Source organism: Oryx dammah, unplaced genomic scaffold (genome assembly GCF_014754425.2).
Source record: "Oryx dammah isolate SB20612 unplaced genomic scaffold, SCBI_Odam_1.1 HiC_scaffold_15, whole genome shotgun sequence".
In the NCBI taxonomy this organism is placed as follows: Eukaryota; Metazoa; Chordata; class Mammalia; order Artiodactyla; family Bovidae; genus Oryx; species Oryx dammah.
Window position 1 is genome coordinate 26,888,333 of NW_024070199.1, and position 18,446 is coordinate 26,906,778.

At 43.0% G+C, this 18,446-nt stretch overlaps 1 protein-coding gene across 3 annotated transcripts in view; it reads right to left on the reverse strand.

The window, feature by feature from the left end:
- The window catches only part of SIAE (sialic acid acetylesterase), a 38,472-nt gene extending 20,057 nt beyond the window's left edge, over positions 1-18,415 (reverse strand). Inside the window, exons 1-3 of one of the 3 annotated variants that reach the window (XM_040255710.1) lie at positions 18,301-18,415; positions 13,647-13,808; positions 4,459-4,634 (exon numbers count right to left, since the gene is read on the reverse strand). In XM_040255710.1, the coding sequence (XP_040111644.1) occupies positions 4,459-4,634; positions 13,647-13,808; positions 18,301-18,367 (405 nt within the window). In that variant the 5' untranslated portion in view covers positions 18,368-18,415. The remainder of the gene's footprint in view (positions 1-4,458; positions 4,635-13,646; positions 13,809-18,300) is intronic. The other 2 variants (XM_040255711.1, XM_040255713.1) reach the window with 2 other exon arrangements.
- Between the last annotated feature and the right edge of the window lie 31 nt (positions 18,416-18,446).

Below are 18,446 nucleotides of genomic sequence, written 5' to 3' on the forward strand. Positions count from 1 at the left end.
TTTGGCTTTTGGTACTGTCAGCACCTAAAATGCTGTCTTGCAGACTAAGCGCGTGATTTTAAAACAAACAAAATTAACATTTGGCTTTTTCAGATGGAATCTTTTTTCTATTTTCTTGTATCTCAGAGCTTGTATAGCCTTAGTTCGATATAGAAGATGCTTAAGAGTAAATTCCAGGCAGGAAAAAATGTGTTCGGTCTTAACAATCAAACTGTGACTTAGCTTTTGACAGAAAATGGGATGAGATTCCCTGGCACAGAGTGCAGCTGAGAACCTGACTGTGCAGATACAAACAGATCTGGTCCATGCCTCTCTGTGCAAACAGGGAACTGCAATTAAAGCATTAAGGAAAATACTGTTTTCCTTAATGAGTTAACAGCAATCCCACTTCTATATAAAACCATGCTTTCTATCAAGAGATGAAACTTCAATTTTGCTTCTATTCACTGATCTTAAAATGGAGCCCAGTTAAGTCCAATTTAATAAACATTTAAATTTAAAAGGTTTCCATATATTTAAGTAGGGCAGAAAGCAAGACTAAGTAAAATATTGGTTAGGAAGACATAAATGCAAGAATTTAGACTTTTAAATTAGAAAACTAATAATGAAAGGAAATAGGTATGTCCAAAGTAGAATATTTTTAAAAGCATTATTTATTAACTGGTTTTTTTTTTAAAAAAAAAGAAAGAGAGAAAAAAAGAAGCCAGAAGGGGCAGAAGCTATAGAAGCAAAACAAGAGACCTTAAGTATGTGAAAGGGCTCAATTTTATACATTTTTTTTAAAAGATTAATTGAGATCATGGTCTAGTTGTAGAGTTTTTTTAAAACTCAAACTTAAATATCTCTCAACAATGAAGAAGTAGATAATGAAAAAAAGGCAAGAAAATAAAAATCAATTTAAGGAACTGAGTTTTAGAGAAAGAGCGACTAGGGAAGATCATAATCTTTTCAAGATCTTAACCTATTAACAGGAACAAATAAAAGTATATGTCAAAGTATAAACATTAGTTCTGATCCCTAATGCAAGTTAAATCATTTACTCCTATTTATATAATGTGCCTCTTTATTGTAAATTGAGCCTTTGATAGATATTTAATATTTGATAGATATTTAAGGTATCAGTTAAGTGAATATCAATTTCTTGTTTTTATAACTTTGTCTTAAAAACCATAGTTATTTCATGCTCATTATAGAAAAATCAGATAATAAAGACAAGCAACGAAAATCAACCCTAATTTCAAATGTGTCAAAGGACTTAATTCACATGAATTTCTCTGGAGGTCTGAGAGTGAGTAAAAAAAATATTTTCTAATCTCTCAGCAATGTTTTAAGCTGACAAACTTTAAACATAACTATGAACTTGCTACTGTCCAGCCCTGATCCTAATATAATTGAAACAGCAATGATTCCCTTACTTTTATTTTTAAATCAAATAGCTTGCACTAAACAAACAAAGGAAGGACAATTCTGAGGCCCCAAAGCAAAACCCCATCCCACTCTATCCAGAAATCCACTCCCTTTATTCTAGACTGTTTTTGTGTTCAACCAGAAAGCAGAGTTGTTTCAGAAAGAAATCTCAGAGCCCCAAGGCTTTTGTTCTACCACTGTTGTTTTGCTAGAGTACCAGTAAACAATTAAGAAGTTTGCTTCTTTGATGACCTTCTTTGATGTCCTTTTCTTTAAAAAAAAAATTGTTTGTAAATGTATGTTTGGCTGCACTTGGTCTTCACTGCTGTGCATAGGCTTTCTCTAGTTGTGGTGAGCAGGGGCTACTCTCTAGCTGTGCTGTGCGGGCTTGTCATTGTGGTGGCTTCCCTTGAGAATGGGCTTTAGGGCAAGTGGCTAAAGTTAGCTGCAGCTCTTGGGATCTAGAGTACAAGCTCAATTCTTGTGGCTCATGGGCTTAGCTGCTGTGCAGCATGTGATATCTTCCCAGACCAGGGATCAAACTTGTGTCCCCTGCGCTGGCAAGCAGATCCTCAACCACTGGACCACCAGGGAAGCCCTTTTGATGTCCTCTTTATCCTGCTTCACTTAAGAGACTCACTCATTATGTGTCGGACTCACTCATTGCTCTAACAGCAATGGAGGTAGGAATACTTCAAGTTGAGTTTCCTCACTGACAACATTTCAACAGGCTGGCATTCCGTCTGTTTGCACTGGGCTTTCTGTTTACTGAGTATGCCCATCTCTACCTGGGAGCCCTTGTAGTACTCTTCCTCCTGATCTCCTATCAGGTTTAAACAGACCTCAGTGAAGCCTCTGGGAGAAAAAAATGCTAGTTTTCAAAATTTAAGAAAAATTTATCTACAAGGCCATGACTAAAACAGAGAAAAACTGACACTAACAAAAGAAATTCTTGCTGGAGACTTACATGTCCCAACTTTGAAACTTACTACAAAGCTACCATAATTCAACCAGTATGGTACTGCCATAAGGAGAGATATATAGACCAATGGCATAGACTAAAAAGCCAAGAAATAAATCCTCATATATACAGCCAATGAATTTCTGAAAAAAAGTGCTATGACCATTAAATAGAGGAAGAACCATTTTTTCAACAATTGGTGCTGAGAGAACTGGATATCCACTTGCAAAAGAGTGAAGTTAGACCCTCACCTTACACTACATATAAAAAAGTGATCAAAAAGACTCAAAGACCTAGAGTTAAAACTAAAATATTCTCAGAAGAAACACTGGAAAAATCTTCACGTCACTGGACTTGGCAAGAGTATCAAGAAGATGATACCAAAAGTATAGACAACAACAAAAGAAAACACAGATAAACTGAACTTCATAAAAATTGACAACTTTTATGTATCAAAGGACACCCTCAAAAAACGAAACTGACAAACTAGAGAATGAGACAAAATAGTTACAAATCATGCATCTGACAAGCGATTAATACCTAGAAGATATTTAAAAATTTCTACAATTTAACAATAAGCAACCCATTTCAAAAATGGGCAAAAGGCCTAAATAAACATTTTTCCAAATAAGACATACAAATGGCTAATAAGTACATGAAGTAATACACAACATCACTAGTTGTTAGAGAAATGCAAATCAAAACCACATTAGGATACCACTTCTCACCTACTAACGTGGCTATAATCAGAGAATGAAACCCAACACCTGTCAGTGAGGATGCAGTGAAATTAGAACCTTTGTGTATTGCTAGCAGGAATGTAAAATGGTACAGCCATTGTGGAAAATGGTTTGATGGGTCCTCAAAAGTTAAATATAGAACTAACCCAGCAATTCCAGTCATAGGCATATATCCAAAAGAACTGAAAGCAGGAACTGAAACAGATTATCTGTAAATCAATGTTCACAGCATTGATTTAATATTGCCATGAACATTGCTCACAATAGCCAAAAGGTGGAAACAACCCAGGTGTTCATCCACAGGTGAATGGATAAACAAAATGTGGCCTATACAATGGAATACAATTCGGCCATTAAAAGGGACAAAAGTTTGATACATGCTACATGCATGGGCCTTGAAAGCATGGTCCGTAGAAAGACAAGTCAGACACAGAAGAACAACTACTGAATGATTCCACTTCTAGGAGGTACCAAGAAGAGGCAAATTCATAGAGAGAAAGCAAGATAGAGGTTACCAGTGGCAGGAGGAAGGAGAAAGGGGGATTTATTGTTTAATGGGTACAGAGTAAACGTTAGAGATGATGATAAAGTTCTGGGGACAGATAGTGGTGACTGGGTACACAAAGCACTGTGAATATATTTAATGCTGCTGAACTGTACACTTACCAACAGTTAAAATGATAAACATTATGTTATATTCATTTTAACCACAGTTTTTAAAAGCATGTTTTAAAAACAAAGTTTCATAAACACCAAGTGATTTGCTCCAAGCCATACAACTAGTAAGAGGCAAAGCCAACATTCAGTCTCAATTTTTAAATCTCCATGGCAACAAAAGACAGAGTGTGTTAGCTGCTCAGCATCAAAACAAAATCTAATTGTTTTGATCTCCTAGGCTGTCTCCAGAAGCTCATCTTCTAAGACCATTCAAAAAGAAGAGTAACCTACATGGCCCTCAATTTGCTATTAAATCTCCACTACCATCAGATACTGCCTAGCCTCTGCCTTTAGCCCAGGAAAGTGAGAAAGTAGTGCCCCACACACTGACAGCACACTGGTCATGACAAGCAAAGCAGGATTTGGGGTCACATTCACATCCTGGCTCCACAGTTATGCTGTGATCTTAAGCAGGAGCTTAAACTCAGCTGGGCCAGTGTCCTCGTCTGTGAGATATCAATGTCTTATAAGTTTTCACCCTATGAAGTTGTTCAACTGAATTAATTAGCACATGCAGAGAAAGCACTTAGAACAGATCTGGGCTTCTACCTCCTTCTCCTCTTCGCCCCTTTCCTCTTCCTTCTTTTTCTTCTTCATGATCAACGTTATTATCACTGAGACTTTGCAAATTACCTGTGAAACTGTCATCTTCATGTTACTTTGCCCACTGCAAAGCCAAACATCTCCAAACAAGACATCATGAACTCTCAGAGTGAAGTTTATCTTCCCGAGACTCTGCTGTGCCATCACTTCATAAGGTCCACCAGGCTTCATAGGATCCAGTACCACTGTCCAGGTGTTAGAGTCTGCTGAAATAATAACAAGGCTCCAAGGAATTAATGAATCAATCCACCAAAATGAAACTGAAGCCCAGAGTCATGCATCAGACTTATTTGTGGCAATTCCCCTCTTCTGTGATGAACTGGATCCAAAGCTATGAAGACCAGCCAAATTTGGGACATGTCAACAGAAATAACAAAAGCAGTAGTGTGGCTCTCTTTAATCTGTACCAATCCCTCCTTACTTTTAACTGAAGCATTTATAAGAAAAGTAAATCACCCAGTTATAATCCTAAACGAGGACAGACAAAAATACAGATATTAAATGCAAGGGAGTTTAATACAAAAATGCGAGATGGAAATTCTTACTATACCACCAAACTGTCAGAATCAACATAATCATAATCTAATAGATTTACAGTGCCCCAAACTAGTAACTATCCAATCAAATATGAGCACAGGTTAGAGAAAACCATTCATCATCTGAAACTTACATTGACGGTACCATCCTTGTCATCAACACCCCCACCTCCTCCCCATGTTGCTCTTGGGGATTAAAAACACCAGGGGTTCTGGGCTCTTCTATCTACAGTTAAACAGGTGAGTAGACAAATGGACACAAAGAAGTAGTAGGAGGCAAATAAATTCATCTCTCTTTGAAGAAGATATTTAGACTTGCCCAGTTAATTATTTTCACAGAGTTATTTACCAGTCTTAATGTTTTCGGACTCAATTAAGGAGATGAAAAGCCATCCAAGGCCCTATTTCAGAAATTCATAGCATAGGAACCACCCCCCCACCACCTTCCCACCTCTCACCCACTCAAACCACCACCACTGCCAACATCATACTCAGAAACCTAAGAAGAATATCTTCCAAGTGGCAAAATTATGCCTAGGAGAACCAAACCACACGAACAAAGTTGAAGAAGTGGAAGGAGAAAATAGATAAAACAGAGAGATGACCATTTTAAAAGAAATATTCTTGGCATAATGTTAAAGAATATGGACTGATTGATAATTTGTGCCCATCAGATCAATGTCAATTCAAAGGGAAGGAATGGCAAGAACTGCAAATGAAGCATCCTAAGGTTATCGTTGTCGTTGTTGAGTCCACTATGTCCAACTCTTTTTCGACCCCATGGACCCACCAGGCTCCTATGTCCATGGAATTCTCCAGGCAAGAATACTGAAGAAAAAAAAAAGAATACTGGAATGTGTCGCCATTCCTTCTCTTGCCATTCCTTCTCAGGGGATCTTCCTGACCCAGGGATTGAACCCACTTCTCCTGCTTGGCAGGATTCTTTACCATCTGAGCCACCTGGGAAGCCAAGGTTATTGTACCAACCAGAAAAAAAATATCAATTATAAAAATACTAAAAAACAAAAATACTAGCCAAGTGCCTACTCTGTACCACATGCTAAGATCCTCCTAGTCAGTAAGAGCTAAAGGGAGAAGTCCAGACATGGCAGGAGATGGGTAAAGGCTGAAATGGTAAAGGATTACTCAGAGTCTGGGAGAAATATCCAAAACCCTTAGGCAACAGTGAAAGGGCTCACGGTCACTCCTCTTAGAGGCAGAGCCAACTGAGTCTGCTATTCCCACCTGTGAGAGGTCAACTGAGCTCAGGACCAAATGTCTGCTACTGTTTTTACACCACCAATCACCACAGACATCAACACATTAAATGCGGAATGCACCTAAAGCACAAAAACCACTGTTTTGGAAATAGTGGGCAGTGAGCACAGATTGCACCACACAGGTGTGAGGTGATCCGTATGGCGCTCTCGTCTGAGCAGGCAGACTCTCCAATCTGTCCCAACCACAGCCTTGCCAAGGTCTTCCCAGGCTTCTTATCGGAGCTCTGTCCTCCTGCCATCAACGTTACTCATTTGTGATGAGGTCAATCCCTGGAAAACCCAAGACAGGGTTATTTTTTAAGGCTTCTACTACAGTACATGCTATTCTGAGTCACTGCTATTAATTAGGTGTTTGCACTTAGTCTCCATCCAAGCAATATGGCTGGTGTTGAAAACCACCTTCCCCAGAGTTCTGAAAAGCTCTGCTGCCCAGCAATAAAAAGGCAAAGAAGGAAAAGGGGAGGAAGCTGGGCAAAACACAGCACCACCCCCCTACCTCAGCCAGAGGAGGCACTCAGCCTAGAGCCCAAAGCATCTGAAGAGAACCAGGCATCAAGATCTGAGCCTTGTTCTCCAGAACCACTCCCTCTAGGAAACCTCTCAACTTCCTCAAAGACCTTGAGAACTTCCTTCTGTTCTAGTTCCCGAGTCTTTTAGTTTCTAGCTCTTTTCCTCTCCCAATTCATAAAAGAAAAACTCTGACACAATGAGGGTCAAGTAAAGTTAACTGCCACACAAGGCAGGAGAAACCAGCTCCACTACAGAGAGGTTATTAATGGTCAAACTAACTCAGAAACAAGCAGTTTCAAACAATGCAGATTTACTTCCATGGGCGGGAGAAGACTCTTGAGAGTCCCTTGGACTGCAAGGAGATCAAACGGGTCAATCCTAAAGGAAATCAGCTCTGAATATTCACTGGAAGGACTGATGCTAAAGCTGAAGCTCTAACCCTTTGGCCACCTGATGCCAAGAACTGACTCACTGGAAAAGACCCTGATGCTGGGAAATACTGAAGGCAGGAGGAGAAGGCGGTGACAGAAGATAAGAAGGTTGGATGACATCACTGACTCAATGGACATAAGTTTGAGCAAACTCTGGGAGACCATGAAGGACAGGGAAGCCTGGCGTGCTGCAGTCCATGGGGTCACGGAGTCAGACATGACTGAGCACCTGAACAACAAAGTGTATGCAAAGGAGAGCAGCCCTCGTGAAGACCGTTTCTTAGACTGAAAGCAAGGGTGGGATGGTCCATGGGGAGCACTGATTCGGCCTTGGCCCATCCATTTAGGACTGCCTGTTTAAGTGGAGCTGACCAGAGGCCGGTGAAGTCCAGTTGTAGATTTCAGAAACCACTGACCCACCAAGTCCATTAGGTTGAGTCCAAGTGATAAAACTGAGTGACTGACCACCAAGAGTTGAAGCTCACTATTCAGCCGGCATTTGCTGACCCCAGTGGGCTTTCTGAGCAACAGCTGTTCTGGGTCCTTCCTCTAGGCCCCCATCACTTGCCGTCTTGTAATATCTCTTACCAATCCAGCCCCAGGTTTCTGTAAATGCTCATTTTTGCTGCAATCAAACATCTGCTTCCTCCATTCTTTCTTCTTCCACACAGGAGGATACATGTCCTTCCTTTATCGTGCTCACCATGTGCCAGGAGCGTCACCAAGTGAAGGCATAGAGCAAACCCCAGTGCTGGGTTATACTGACAAGAAAGCCACGCAAACTGACTGGGGCTCTGCGTCTTCCTGCCCAACCACTAGCATGTCTGGTGGCCTATTTCTCACTGTCCCTCTTCTCTTCATTTTCCAGCCAGAGGCATAAGGAAAGAACTCTCCCCATGTTTTCTCCAAGGAAATAGCAATCCACTCCAGTACTATTGCCTGGAAAGTCCCATGGACAGAGGAGCCTGGCAGGCTACAGTCCATGGGGTCGCAAAGAGTCTGACACGACTGAGCGACTTCGCTTCACTTCACTTCCGGACCAGCCCCCACCTCAAAATGGGAAGAATCAACAAATCAAAGGCAAAAAAAAAGGAAAGAAAATAATGGGTCTAGAGACATGATTAGTCATAAAGCACATGTTGCTTTTTTCCTCTTTGCCATTCACATCAGATGTTAATTATTTTTCAGGTTATTGTGCCAAATCTCAGCAGCCAAGAAGAGAAAAAGGAAAATTATCCAACAACTCTTCCCTTTCCAAGAGGAAAAACCTAGATCAGAAAGAAGCCCCCAGTCACTGTTCCCCCACAGAACCCTGGCACCCCACCAACCGCAGACAGGCTCACTGGTTTGCGGAAGTGACCTGGAGGTAAAGGAGGCCTTACTGCCCAAACTACCCCTTCCAGACCTGCATTATTCTGTATAAAGATCATCTCTACCGCCACCATGAATGAAAAAAAAAAAAAAAAAACCTTAAATATTTTCTTTCAATAAAACTTTTCCTATAAATTCCTTAATCTATAGCCTGCTATGGCAGACACAGCCAAAGATGACCCCCAATAAGTCACACCCTTGCAGAGTTCCTCAAGTGCTGGCAGAATTCATGATTTGCTTCTAATCAACAGAAAATGGCAGAGGGGATTCGATGCCATCCACATGATTAGGTTATGTTACCTGGGAAGGATGAAGGGGGTTTGCAGGTATAATGAAAAATCCCTTCATCAGTTGACTTGAAATTAACTCAAAAGGGAGATTGTCCTGGGTGGGCCTGACCTAAAGAAGGTGAGCCCTTTAAGTAGGGTCTAGAGGTCAGAGATGTGAAGCTTCAGAGATAGGGCCATGAATTCTACAGGCACAAGGACAGGACTCTGCCAGCAACCTAACAGAGCCTGGAAGTTAAGCACTCCCTAGGCGAGCCTCCAGATGAGAACTCAGCCCAGCCAGCACCTTGATTTCAACCTTCTGAAACTCTGAGTAGAGAACCCAGCTAAACGATGGCCAAGTTTCAGATCGACAGAGATAGTAAAAGTAAGTTGTTTTAAGCACCTAAGTTGCCGATAACTTACTATGTGACACAGAAAACTAGTGCCGGAGATTTTTGACTTTCTAAGAGGCTTAGGCTTTTTGTGTTTTCCTGTTTACCTCAATCATGATGACAAATTCAAGTAGATACACTTTCATTTTATCACCTGTAGGTGCATCCCCCACGTGTGTCAAAGTGAGAGGATACAGACTCCACGCCCCAAGTTTACGCCTTGGGTCTGAAAGAAGCATTATGCGTCACCAGACGACATACCTTGAACAGGCCCAGAACCTTACCAAATTCCCAGCCATCCCTCAGGTCTCAATTTTCCCAAAGCTCAAGTGTCAGTCTACTGGACAAAACCCTTTATGTCATTAAATTCCGCTTTGCTGTGGGCACTTAGGGGATTATAGGTAATTAGTTAAATATCAACAGAGATGGACAGAGTGGCCAAATGAGGTAGTCTGGCTGAAAATCCAGGGTCGTCATCAGAATCTAAATAGAAGTCAACCCTTCAAAATGCCCCAGAGTATTTTCTTGGAGACACATTTTCTTCACTGCCCAGTGAAATTTGCTACATGTCTATCTTTTTTATTCCAAATATTACTTTATCCATGTTGCTTCATGGGCAGAACAGAGCAAGCTGTCCACTGAAGTTATTTTATGCATCTGTATAAACTATTGTACCTTTTTTTTTCTACCAAGCCAGTGTGGAGAGCCTACCAAATAGATCTGCCCCCTTCCCGACCCCATCAATAACAACAATCCCTTTTCCCGTGCAATTCCCATCAACAGTCCATGAATCACTTGGTTCCCTTCGCTTGCTGCTATACATCCAAACTCCAAATGATGCGTCACTTTTCAGTGATGTGACTGAAGCTGAACCTAAACTGCTAAATGGGAAAGGAAAGGACAGCATGAGCGAGTGGGTTCCTGGAGGGTGGACACGACTTACATTCTTCTTTGAATTCTCTAGGGTTTCTAGCTTATTATAAATAATAAGCACTGACTCGATGGACGTGAGTCTGAGTGAACTCCGGGAGTTGGTGATGGACAGGGAGGCCTGGCGTGCTGCGATTCATGGGGTCGCAGAGTCGGACACGACTGAGCGACTGAACTGAACTGAACTGAACTGGCGTTTACAGAATTGAACTCAAGATAAGTGAACAGGTTCGCTAAAGAAGGAGAGGGGCTCATCTCCTCATTATCAGCTTTTATTTCTTCTTGTCACCACCTACTCTCCTGCGTTGTCTCTGTCTCCAAATAGTGGTCCTGCAACAGCCATGAAAGGGTAAAAAAACTAAAAATAATGCATAAGGACATTTTTAAGACTGAAAAGCTACATAGTATGTGCTTTCTCTATTTCTACAGTAGTATGCAATCTCTGTCTCCTAAGTATTAATTGGTAATGTTAATTATTAGCACCAAAGAAATCCTATTTCTTATTTTTAAACTACATCAATTCTTGGGACTTCCCTGGGGGTCCAGCAGTTAAGACTCTGTGCATCCAATGCTAGGGGTGCAGGGGTTGGGGGGTGTGCAGGTTCAGTCCCTGGTTGGGGAACTAAGATCCCACATGCTGTGGGGCACGGTCAGAAAAATTTAAATAATGGTTTTAAATTGTTTTAATTATTAAAATTAATTAAAAATAATCCTGACCCAGGGATCAAACCTGCATCTCCTGCATCCCCTGCACTGGCAGGCGGATTCTTGACCACTGAAGCACCTGGGAAGCCAAAACTTAATTAAACTGCATCAATCCTTTAGCTCCTTTAAGTCAACATCATTTCACTGAGAGTACCACTACCTGTACTCCATATTGCTTATTTCTGAGATGACACAACACGAAAAGAAAGCACTACTAGTCTCCCAACTTCTTCACTTTCAGTATATCCTACAAGTCACCAACAGCATTTATATCTAACGGAGAACAACTTCTCAGTCAGCTTAAGCTTCCCTTTCAGCTCTCTGAATTTCACCCAGTAAGCTTCTTCTGCTAGAAAGTCTTGTTAAAACCCAAGAACCAGAAGCACTTACCTTGCATCTATGCCTAGTACTTAGTACATACTTTCTTTATGTTTGTTGAAAGAAATGCATTATTTTTTTTATCCTTGGCTGTCCTGTGTCTTCGTTGCTGCGCGGGCTTTCTCTGCTTGCGGCAAATGGGGGCTACTCTCCAGCTGTGGTGTGTACACTTCTCGTGGTGGAGGCTTCTCTTGGTGCAGAGCACAGGCTCTAGGGCACAGGCTCAATAGTTGTGGTGCGCAGGCTTAGCTGCTCCATCGCATGTGGGATCTCCTCTGCTCAGGGACTGAACCCGTGTCTCCTGCATCAACAGGCAATTCTTTACCAGAGCCACCAGGGAAGGCCCTGGAAATGAATTCTTAAAAGTCTGCACCAGCGTCTGCATCACTCTGGTTGAATATTGGTCCTGTACATTGACAAAACTAATCAGGTAATCTTTGTTTTCAGGGACCAATAAAATTTTCACAAGCTTTGCTGTCACATGTATATTCAAGTCCCTTATCAAGCCACCAACCCCCACATTAACACCACCCACCCCAGAGAAGCCTCCTCACCTGTCTGACTCTCACCTCAACATCCCACAGCTGTAGAGAGACGTCTAACTGAGATATAGTACAACCAGGTCTCCACTTGACCCAGCCCTGAACCTGCCTTCCTGCATCCTGAAACTTCAAGCTTCTCCACACACTACCTAATACATCCTTATCTCTTCTAGGCAGAGACACCTCTGCATGACCTCTCTGCTCATGAAGTCTGCTAACTGCTAATTCTCACCTTGTTGAACATCCCCTCACAGCCACTACTTGGGGTCAGGCCTTCCCTGTCTATCACCTGAATATTGTAACAGCCTACTAACAGGCCCCACCTACCTCTCGTTTCATCCATCTCCAATTCTTCTTCCCCAGTGGAGCCAGAGTAATCTTTCTAAAATACAGATCTGGTTGTGTTCTTTTGCTGCTTAAAAGCCATCTATCCAAAGTAGTGTATATACTCCCTGGCAACGACAAACAAGCCTCCCTCCATTTCCAGCCTTATCTCCTGCCATCCACCATCACACACCCTAGTGGTCCAGATAAAGCAACCTGCCTGTCGCTCCTCCAGTGACCAAGCTCACTCATACCTCCATGCCTTTGCCCAGGTTGCTCCCTCTAAGTGGTCTGCCCTGCTCAGCTTTCAAAACAAGCCTTGGTGGTGGTGGTGTAGTCACCAACTTGGGCACAGCTCTTGAGACCCCACGGACTGTAGCCTGCCAAGCTCCTCTATGCATGGGATTCTCCGGGCAAGAACACTGGAGTGGGTTGTCATTTCGTTCTCAAGGGGATCTTCCTGACCCTGGATAGTTGGACTAAGTTTACTATCCCTCCTAAGCACTCCCACGGCACTCTATAGTTCCCTACTGTGGCATCACGCTTCACTGTAATTGATTATTATTTTTCTGTTTCCTCCCCTCACCTCCAGGCTTTTCTGTTTTGCTCATCACTAGATAACCAATACCTAACCCTGTATCTGACACCTAGTAGTGACTCAGGAAATACCCGAGTGACTGACTAAATAACATAATAATAATAATGACAGCAGTAACAATGTTGTTGCTGTTTAGTCACTAGGTTATGACTGATATTTGTGACCTCGTGGACTGTAGCCCACCGGGCTCCTCTGTCCATGGGATTTCCTAGGCAAGAATACAGGAGCAGGTTGCCATTTCCTTCTCCAGGGGATCTTCTTGACCCAAGGATCGAACCTGCGTTTCCTGGAGTGGCAGGCAGATTCTTTACCACTGAGCCAGTGGGAAGCCCAGAAATAACAACAGCTAACACTTACTCAGTACTTACTATGCACCAGGCACTGTTTGAAGTACTTGATATGTGCTAATTCATTTAATCTTCAAAATAATCCTAAATATTATTTTTATCACTGTTTTAAAGTAAAGAAATTGTGACGCAGAGATGTTAAATAAAATGTCCGAGGGCATATAGCCATTAAGAAACAGTTAGGATCTGAACACGAACGGTGAATCCCAGGGCTTAGGTTCTTAACCCTCCCCGTACGACGACCTCTCCTTTACACATGATTCCGTTCAAATGTCACTTCCAGTGGAAACCTTCCCTTACCATCCAACCTGAGTGAGGTGTTTCTCTTCTGCATCCCATGACACTCCATATCCACCTCCCATCAGCACTGACCACACTCACTGTGTGCCTTTATGTCTATTCCCATTACCGCACGAGATCCTGGAGGACAGGGGCTTTGACTTGGTCTTATTTTTCTTTGTATCTCAGTGCACATGGTAAACATTCAAGTAACTTGGATGGATGGATGGATGGGTAGCCTGAGCTGGACTATTAGCATTCATTTTCACATCATCCAGCAGGTGGCAGAAGAAGACAAAAGCTGAACAGAGGCTGACCTGTCTTACCTTTCACACTGGTCACTTTCTTCATGATGGGTTCCTGCTGTCGGCACAGCGTCACTGTCACTGTGGCTCTGGGTGCGCCATAACCCCAGATCACCGCCCCTGCAGGCTCCCGCTGCAGCACCATGTAGTCATCGATGTACGAAGCAAAGCGAAAACCAACATCTGAAAAATCCAGCAAACATTCAGAAGAGCATCATTGGACAGATTCAGAGCCAGACTGAATCTGGTGAAACAGCGAGGAACACACAGTCTTAATACGTGAGAATTCCAAGTTACCCTGTCCTTTCAGTTTTCTAAAACGAGATCTTATTCCTCCTAATTAGGTAAGCAGCATTACAAGGACAGTTTCCAGCAGTATGCATCATAGAACAAGATGACCAGTAAGGAAAATTCAAAGAGCCTGGGACAACCCATTTAATACATGCCTCCTCCCCTTCAAAGCTCCTCATGTTCCTTTGCTCTCAGACCTGGCCCCAACGCTTGACTCCCTCCCCCCAAAATCACCAAACATGCTCTTTTTATGCATCTCACAGATGGTATTTATGAGAAAAATAAACCACTTCCTTTCCCTACTTTCCATTACCACTCGCACTCCTCATAGCTTGGAATAAAGAGGCTGCCTCTCTCCATCACAGCCCTTTCTAATCTTTTCCCTCCACTCTTTATCTCCCCTCTTCCATTCTCTGTGTCAATTTCCCTCAAATAACTCTCCTTATTGTGTTTCTTTGACAACCCACTGAAAATTCTAAATAAACCTTTATGAGTATATGTGACAAGTCTGACTCCTTCTAAGGTAAATTCAAATCAATTAAGATGCATGAGAGAGAGAAGGTCAAAGTATCTGAACCAAAGGTCTTTCCTTGCAATTTGCCCATTTTGCAAGCTAAATTATATGAAAAGAGAAAGAGCCTTTGAAACTGTGGATTCTATTCTAGACAGTCACTAACAAGGCTGAATAAGAATTCACTTTAACGAGATCATTCCTATTTTTAACCTCCAGCCTATATTGAAGTATTTTATTAATAACAAGTATCTATCCAAATTATCTCAGTGAATTCATCAAAACTTAATAAGGAAAAAAAAAAACATTTTCACTTACATCCCACTTTATCTCAAGAAAACAAACCAAAACCCCCTAGAAGAAAATAATTAACAAAATTAAGATTTTTTTTTTCAAGTGTTTTAAATAAAAATGATAGGCAGGAAAGAGAATCAGAACTAACAAAGTTGACATTTTTTTCTCCCTGGAAGCTCCAAATGATGACAGCCCCTCAGGCTATACTTAACAGGGCAGCAACACTAATGGTCTCCTACACAGACTTGGTGGCCTATTTGTCCTGCACTTCAAATAACAGCCCAGTCCCTAGACATCCTCAGCTCTCTCTTAGGAGTTTGTTCCATCATAAATCTACATGACAATCAAAGATCATCCAGAAGACCCACTGGGCTGGAGACGCACAGCTACCAGAAGCAAAATGCTCTAAGATGAGACTACAACAGTCTAGAATTGCATAAGCACTTTTGGCAGCCTGCTGGAGGGAAGGGAAGAGGCGCATGTGTGGGAAGACCTAGTCTTGGGTAAGTAAGTACTTCAAATGGAACAAAACCTGAAAACCCAAGGCCTAAGAGCTAAGCAGAAAGAGGATGGGGTAGGGAAGAGATTGAAGAAAACTGGCTGCTGCAGGCGTTATTGTTGTTTAGTCAGTAAGTCGTGTCAGACTCTTTTGTGACCCCGTGGATCATAGCCCACCAGGCTCCTCTGTCCACAGGATTTCCCAGACAAGAATACTGGAGGGGGCTGGCTGCAGGCATGAGACCATGCAAATGAGGGGTTCTGGGTGTGTGCAGCCACCTGCTCAAACATTGGGGGGAAATACCTTCTCCCACCCCCTCAGTTAGTCTGTTGTTGACCACATACATCCGTTGAACCTGTTTGTGCACAACTCTGTTCTGAATTATAGAATTTTAGACATGGAAAGGATCTTTTACACCCTAGGGTAGAATCACGTTATTTACTCAACAGACTGAGACCCAAGTAGATTAGGTAATTTTTAAAAATAATTTGCATATTATTTATTTCAACAAATATTTTAAGTTGCCCACTATGTTCACTTCATGGCAAACAGATGGGGAGACAGTTGAAACAGTGGCAGACTTTATTTTTCTGGACTCCAAAATCACTGCAGATGGTGACTGCAGCCATGAAATTAAAAGACGCTTACTCCTCGCAAGGAAAGTTATGACCAACCTAGACAGCATATTAAAAAGCAGAGACATTACTTTGTCAACAAAGATCCATCTAGTCAAGGCTACAGGTTTTCCAGTGGTCATGTATGATGTGAGAGTTGGACTATAAAGAAAGCTGAGAGCACTGAAGAATTGATGCTTTTGAACTGTGGTGTTGGAGAAGACTCTTGAGAGTCCCTTGGACTGCAAGTCCATCCTAAAGGAGATCAGTCCTGGGTGTTCATTGGCAGGACTGATGTTGAAGCTGAAACTCCAATATTTTGGCCACCTGATGCAGAGAGCTGACTCATTTGAAAAGACCCTGATGCTGGGAAAGATTAAGGGCAGGAGAAGAAGGGGACAACAGAGGATAAGATGGTTGGATGGCATCACCAACTCAATGGACATGGGTTTGGGTAGACTCCAGGAGTTGGTGATGGACAGGGAGGCCTGATGTGCTGCGGTTCACGGGGTCGCAAAGAGTCGGACACAACTGAGCGGCTGAACTGACTATGTGCCGTGGAGAAGGAAATGGCAACCCACTCCAGCATTCTTACCTGGAAAATCCCTTGGACAGAGGAGCCTGGCGGGCTACAGCCCATGGAGTTGTAAAGAGTCAGACACGACTGAAGCAACTTAGCATGCACTATGTGCCAGGCACAATTTTAGGCACTGAGGATACAACAGGGAAAGAAGTAGGGGCAGGGGAGGCAGACAAAATTTCTTGCCAGCAGGAAGCTTACATGCTACTGGGGAGCTTAACTGTGGCAGGCAGAGAACTAGACACGTGACAGATGTTAAACTTCTTTGGCTCCAAATCACACAGGGAGTTCAGGACAGGAAAGGAAATCAAGCCACCCAATTCGAAGATTACTGCAATCACTACTCTGCCACAGTTAGATACTGGTGGTAAAGCAAAGAAACGTCATATTCCTTGTCGTTATAAAGCTCACATTCCAAGCTGACAACAGTAGACAGTGGTCCATTACCAAGGAACGGAGCAATGGACAAAACAGAACGAGAAAGGTGGTGGGACTGGTCAGTGTTTTTGTCAACTACAAGACCCTTAAGATTTGAATTTTTTGTTTTAGGTCTTCAATTTTTTCTTCATTTTGGTGTCAGAGTAGAAAAACAGGAATTAGTGTTCTGGGATGGTAAAAGTAGTCATTAAAAGACTGACAACATGAGGGCAGTGGTTACTTCTGGCTCCCTTGAGAAGGAATATCCTTGGAGTCTCAATAAAACTGCAACAGTCTAGCTCTTAAAATGTGTGTAAAGCCCTTGGGTGTTCATTTTATTGCTTCACTGCTACATTTGTTCATGTACATTTCAAATATTACATGATAAACATGGGAAGAGAGGGAATGATTTGAAGAAGTCCAGATACGCAACCAAATACCAAGGAAAGAACATTTTGAGCATCAATGAATAAAAAAATAAAGTCATTGTTAATGAAGGTTATGTTACAATATGACCCAAAGGCAAAGATAAATAAAATACTGATGTTAAAGTTAACAGCCTTTAACATAAAAACTAATAATGGCCCTCTTTCCCTTCTCCCCACTTCATATACTGGACTCCAACGTCACTGTGTGGGGATGAATCAGGAAATGATACACAGAGGCTAGTTTATGCCTTTGTTAAACCCCGAAAACCCCTCATGAGCTGCAGTTTGTCTTCATCTATGTACTTGGCGGATTCATACACAGAGCAAGACTCCTTTTTCTGCACGCAGTCTGTTCTCCAACTTAAACTTTCTTCTCTGTGACCCAGCGTCCAACCCGGGGTCAAACGACACGATATGACCAGGACAATAGTCAAAATGAGTCATCCTCCTCCCCAAGAAAACTGCTATTATCCCACTATCAACGCCCGCGAGCAGGAATCAAAGCTGAGTCTTAAATACTCCGAGCTGGTGTGGGGGCTGTCTGTCTTAGCCATCATCACCACTTAAACTAGTAAAGTTAATTCCCCCAAGGAATCCAGCCCGGGGCAAACCCTCCCCAACGGTACCACTGAGGGGGCAGCACTGAAACGTTTTGGATGACTCAGTCACCCGTTTCCAAATATTATCTAACTAGCTGCGCCCCCTACCCTTCGAGTTCCCCCGCAGTTCTTTAAAGACCCTGAGAGCCTCGGTCTGGGCACACCTGGGCCTCCCCTCCTGAGATAAACCCAACTCTCTCGCTGCCCCACGCTAGGCGTCATAAGGGCGCTGGAAGGGAGTGGAGGAAGCAGACGGGCCGGAGTTCCGGCCTAGCAGACACCTGCAACCTAGGCCTGTGCCGTAAAACCCGGTTCCTGCCCGGGGATCCTTGCCCGACCTAGAGAAGCAGGCGCCGGGGGCGGTCCTGCGGAGGACGCGGAATCTCGGAGTCCTCGCAGGCCGACGGATGGGCAGGGGTCGGGCCGAGCGCGGCCTCCTCACCTGCACTTACGTGGGCCTGCAGGAATAACCGCAGCACCAGACCCAAGACAAATTCCGACGCAATCATGTTGGCAAGAAGCCGTCCCCGCCGCGCAGGCCTCGGGGCATGGACGCCAGCGAGGGCGGGGCCGCGGGGCGGGGCGGAA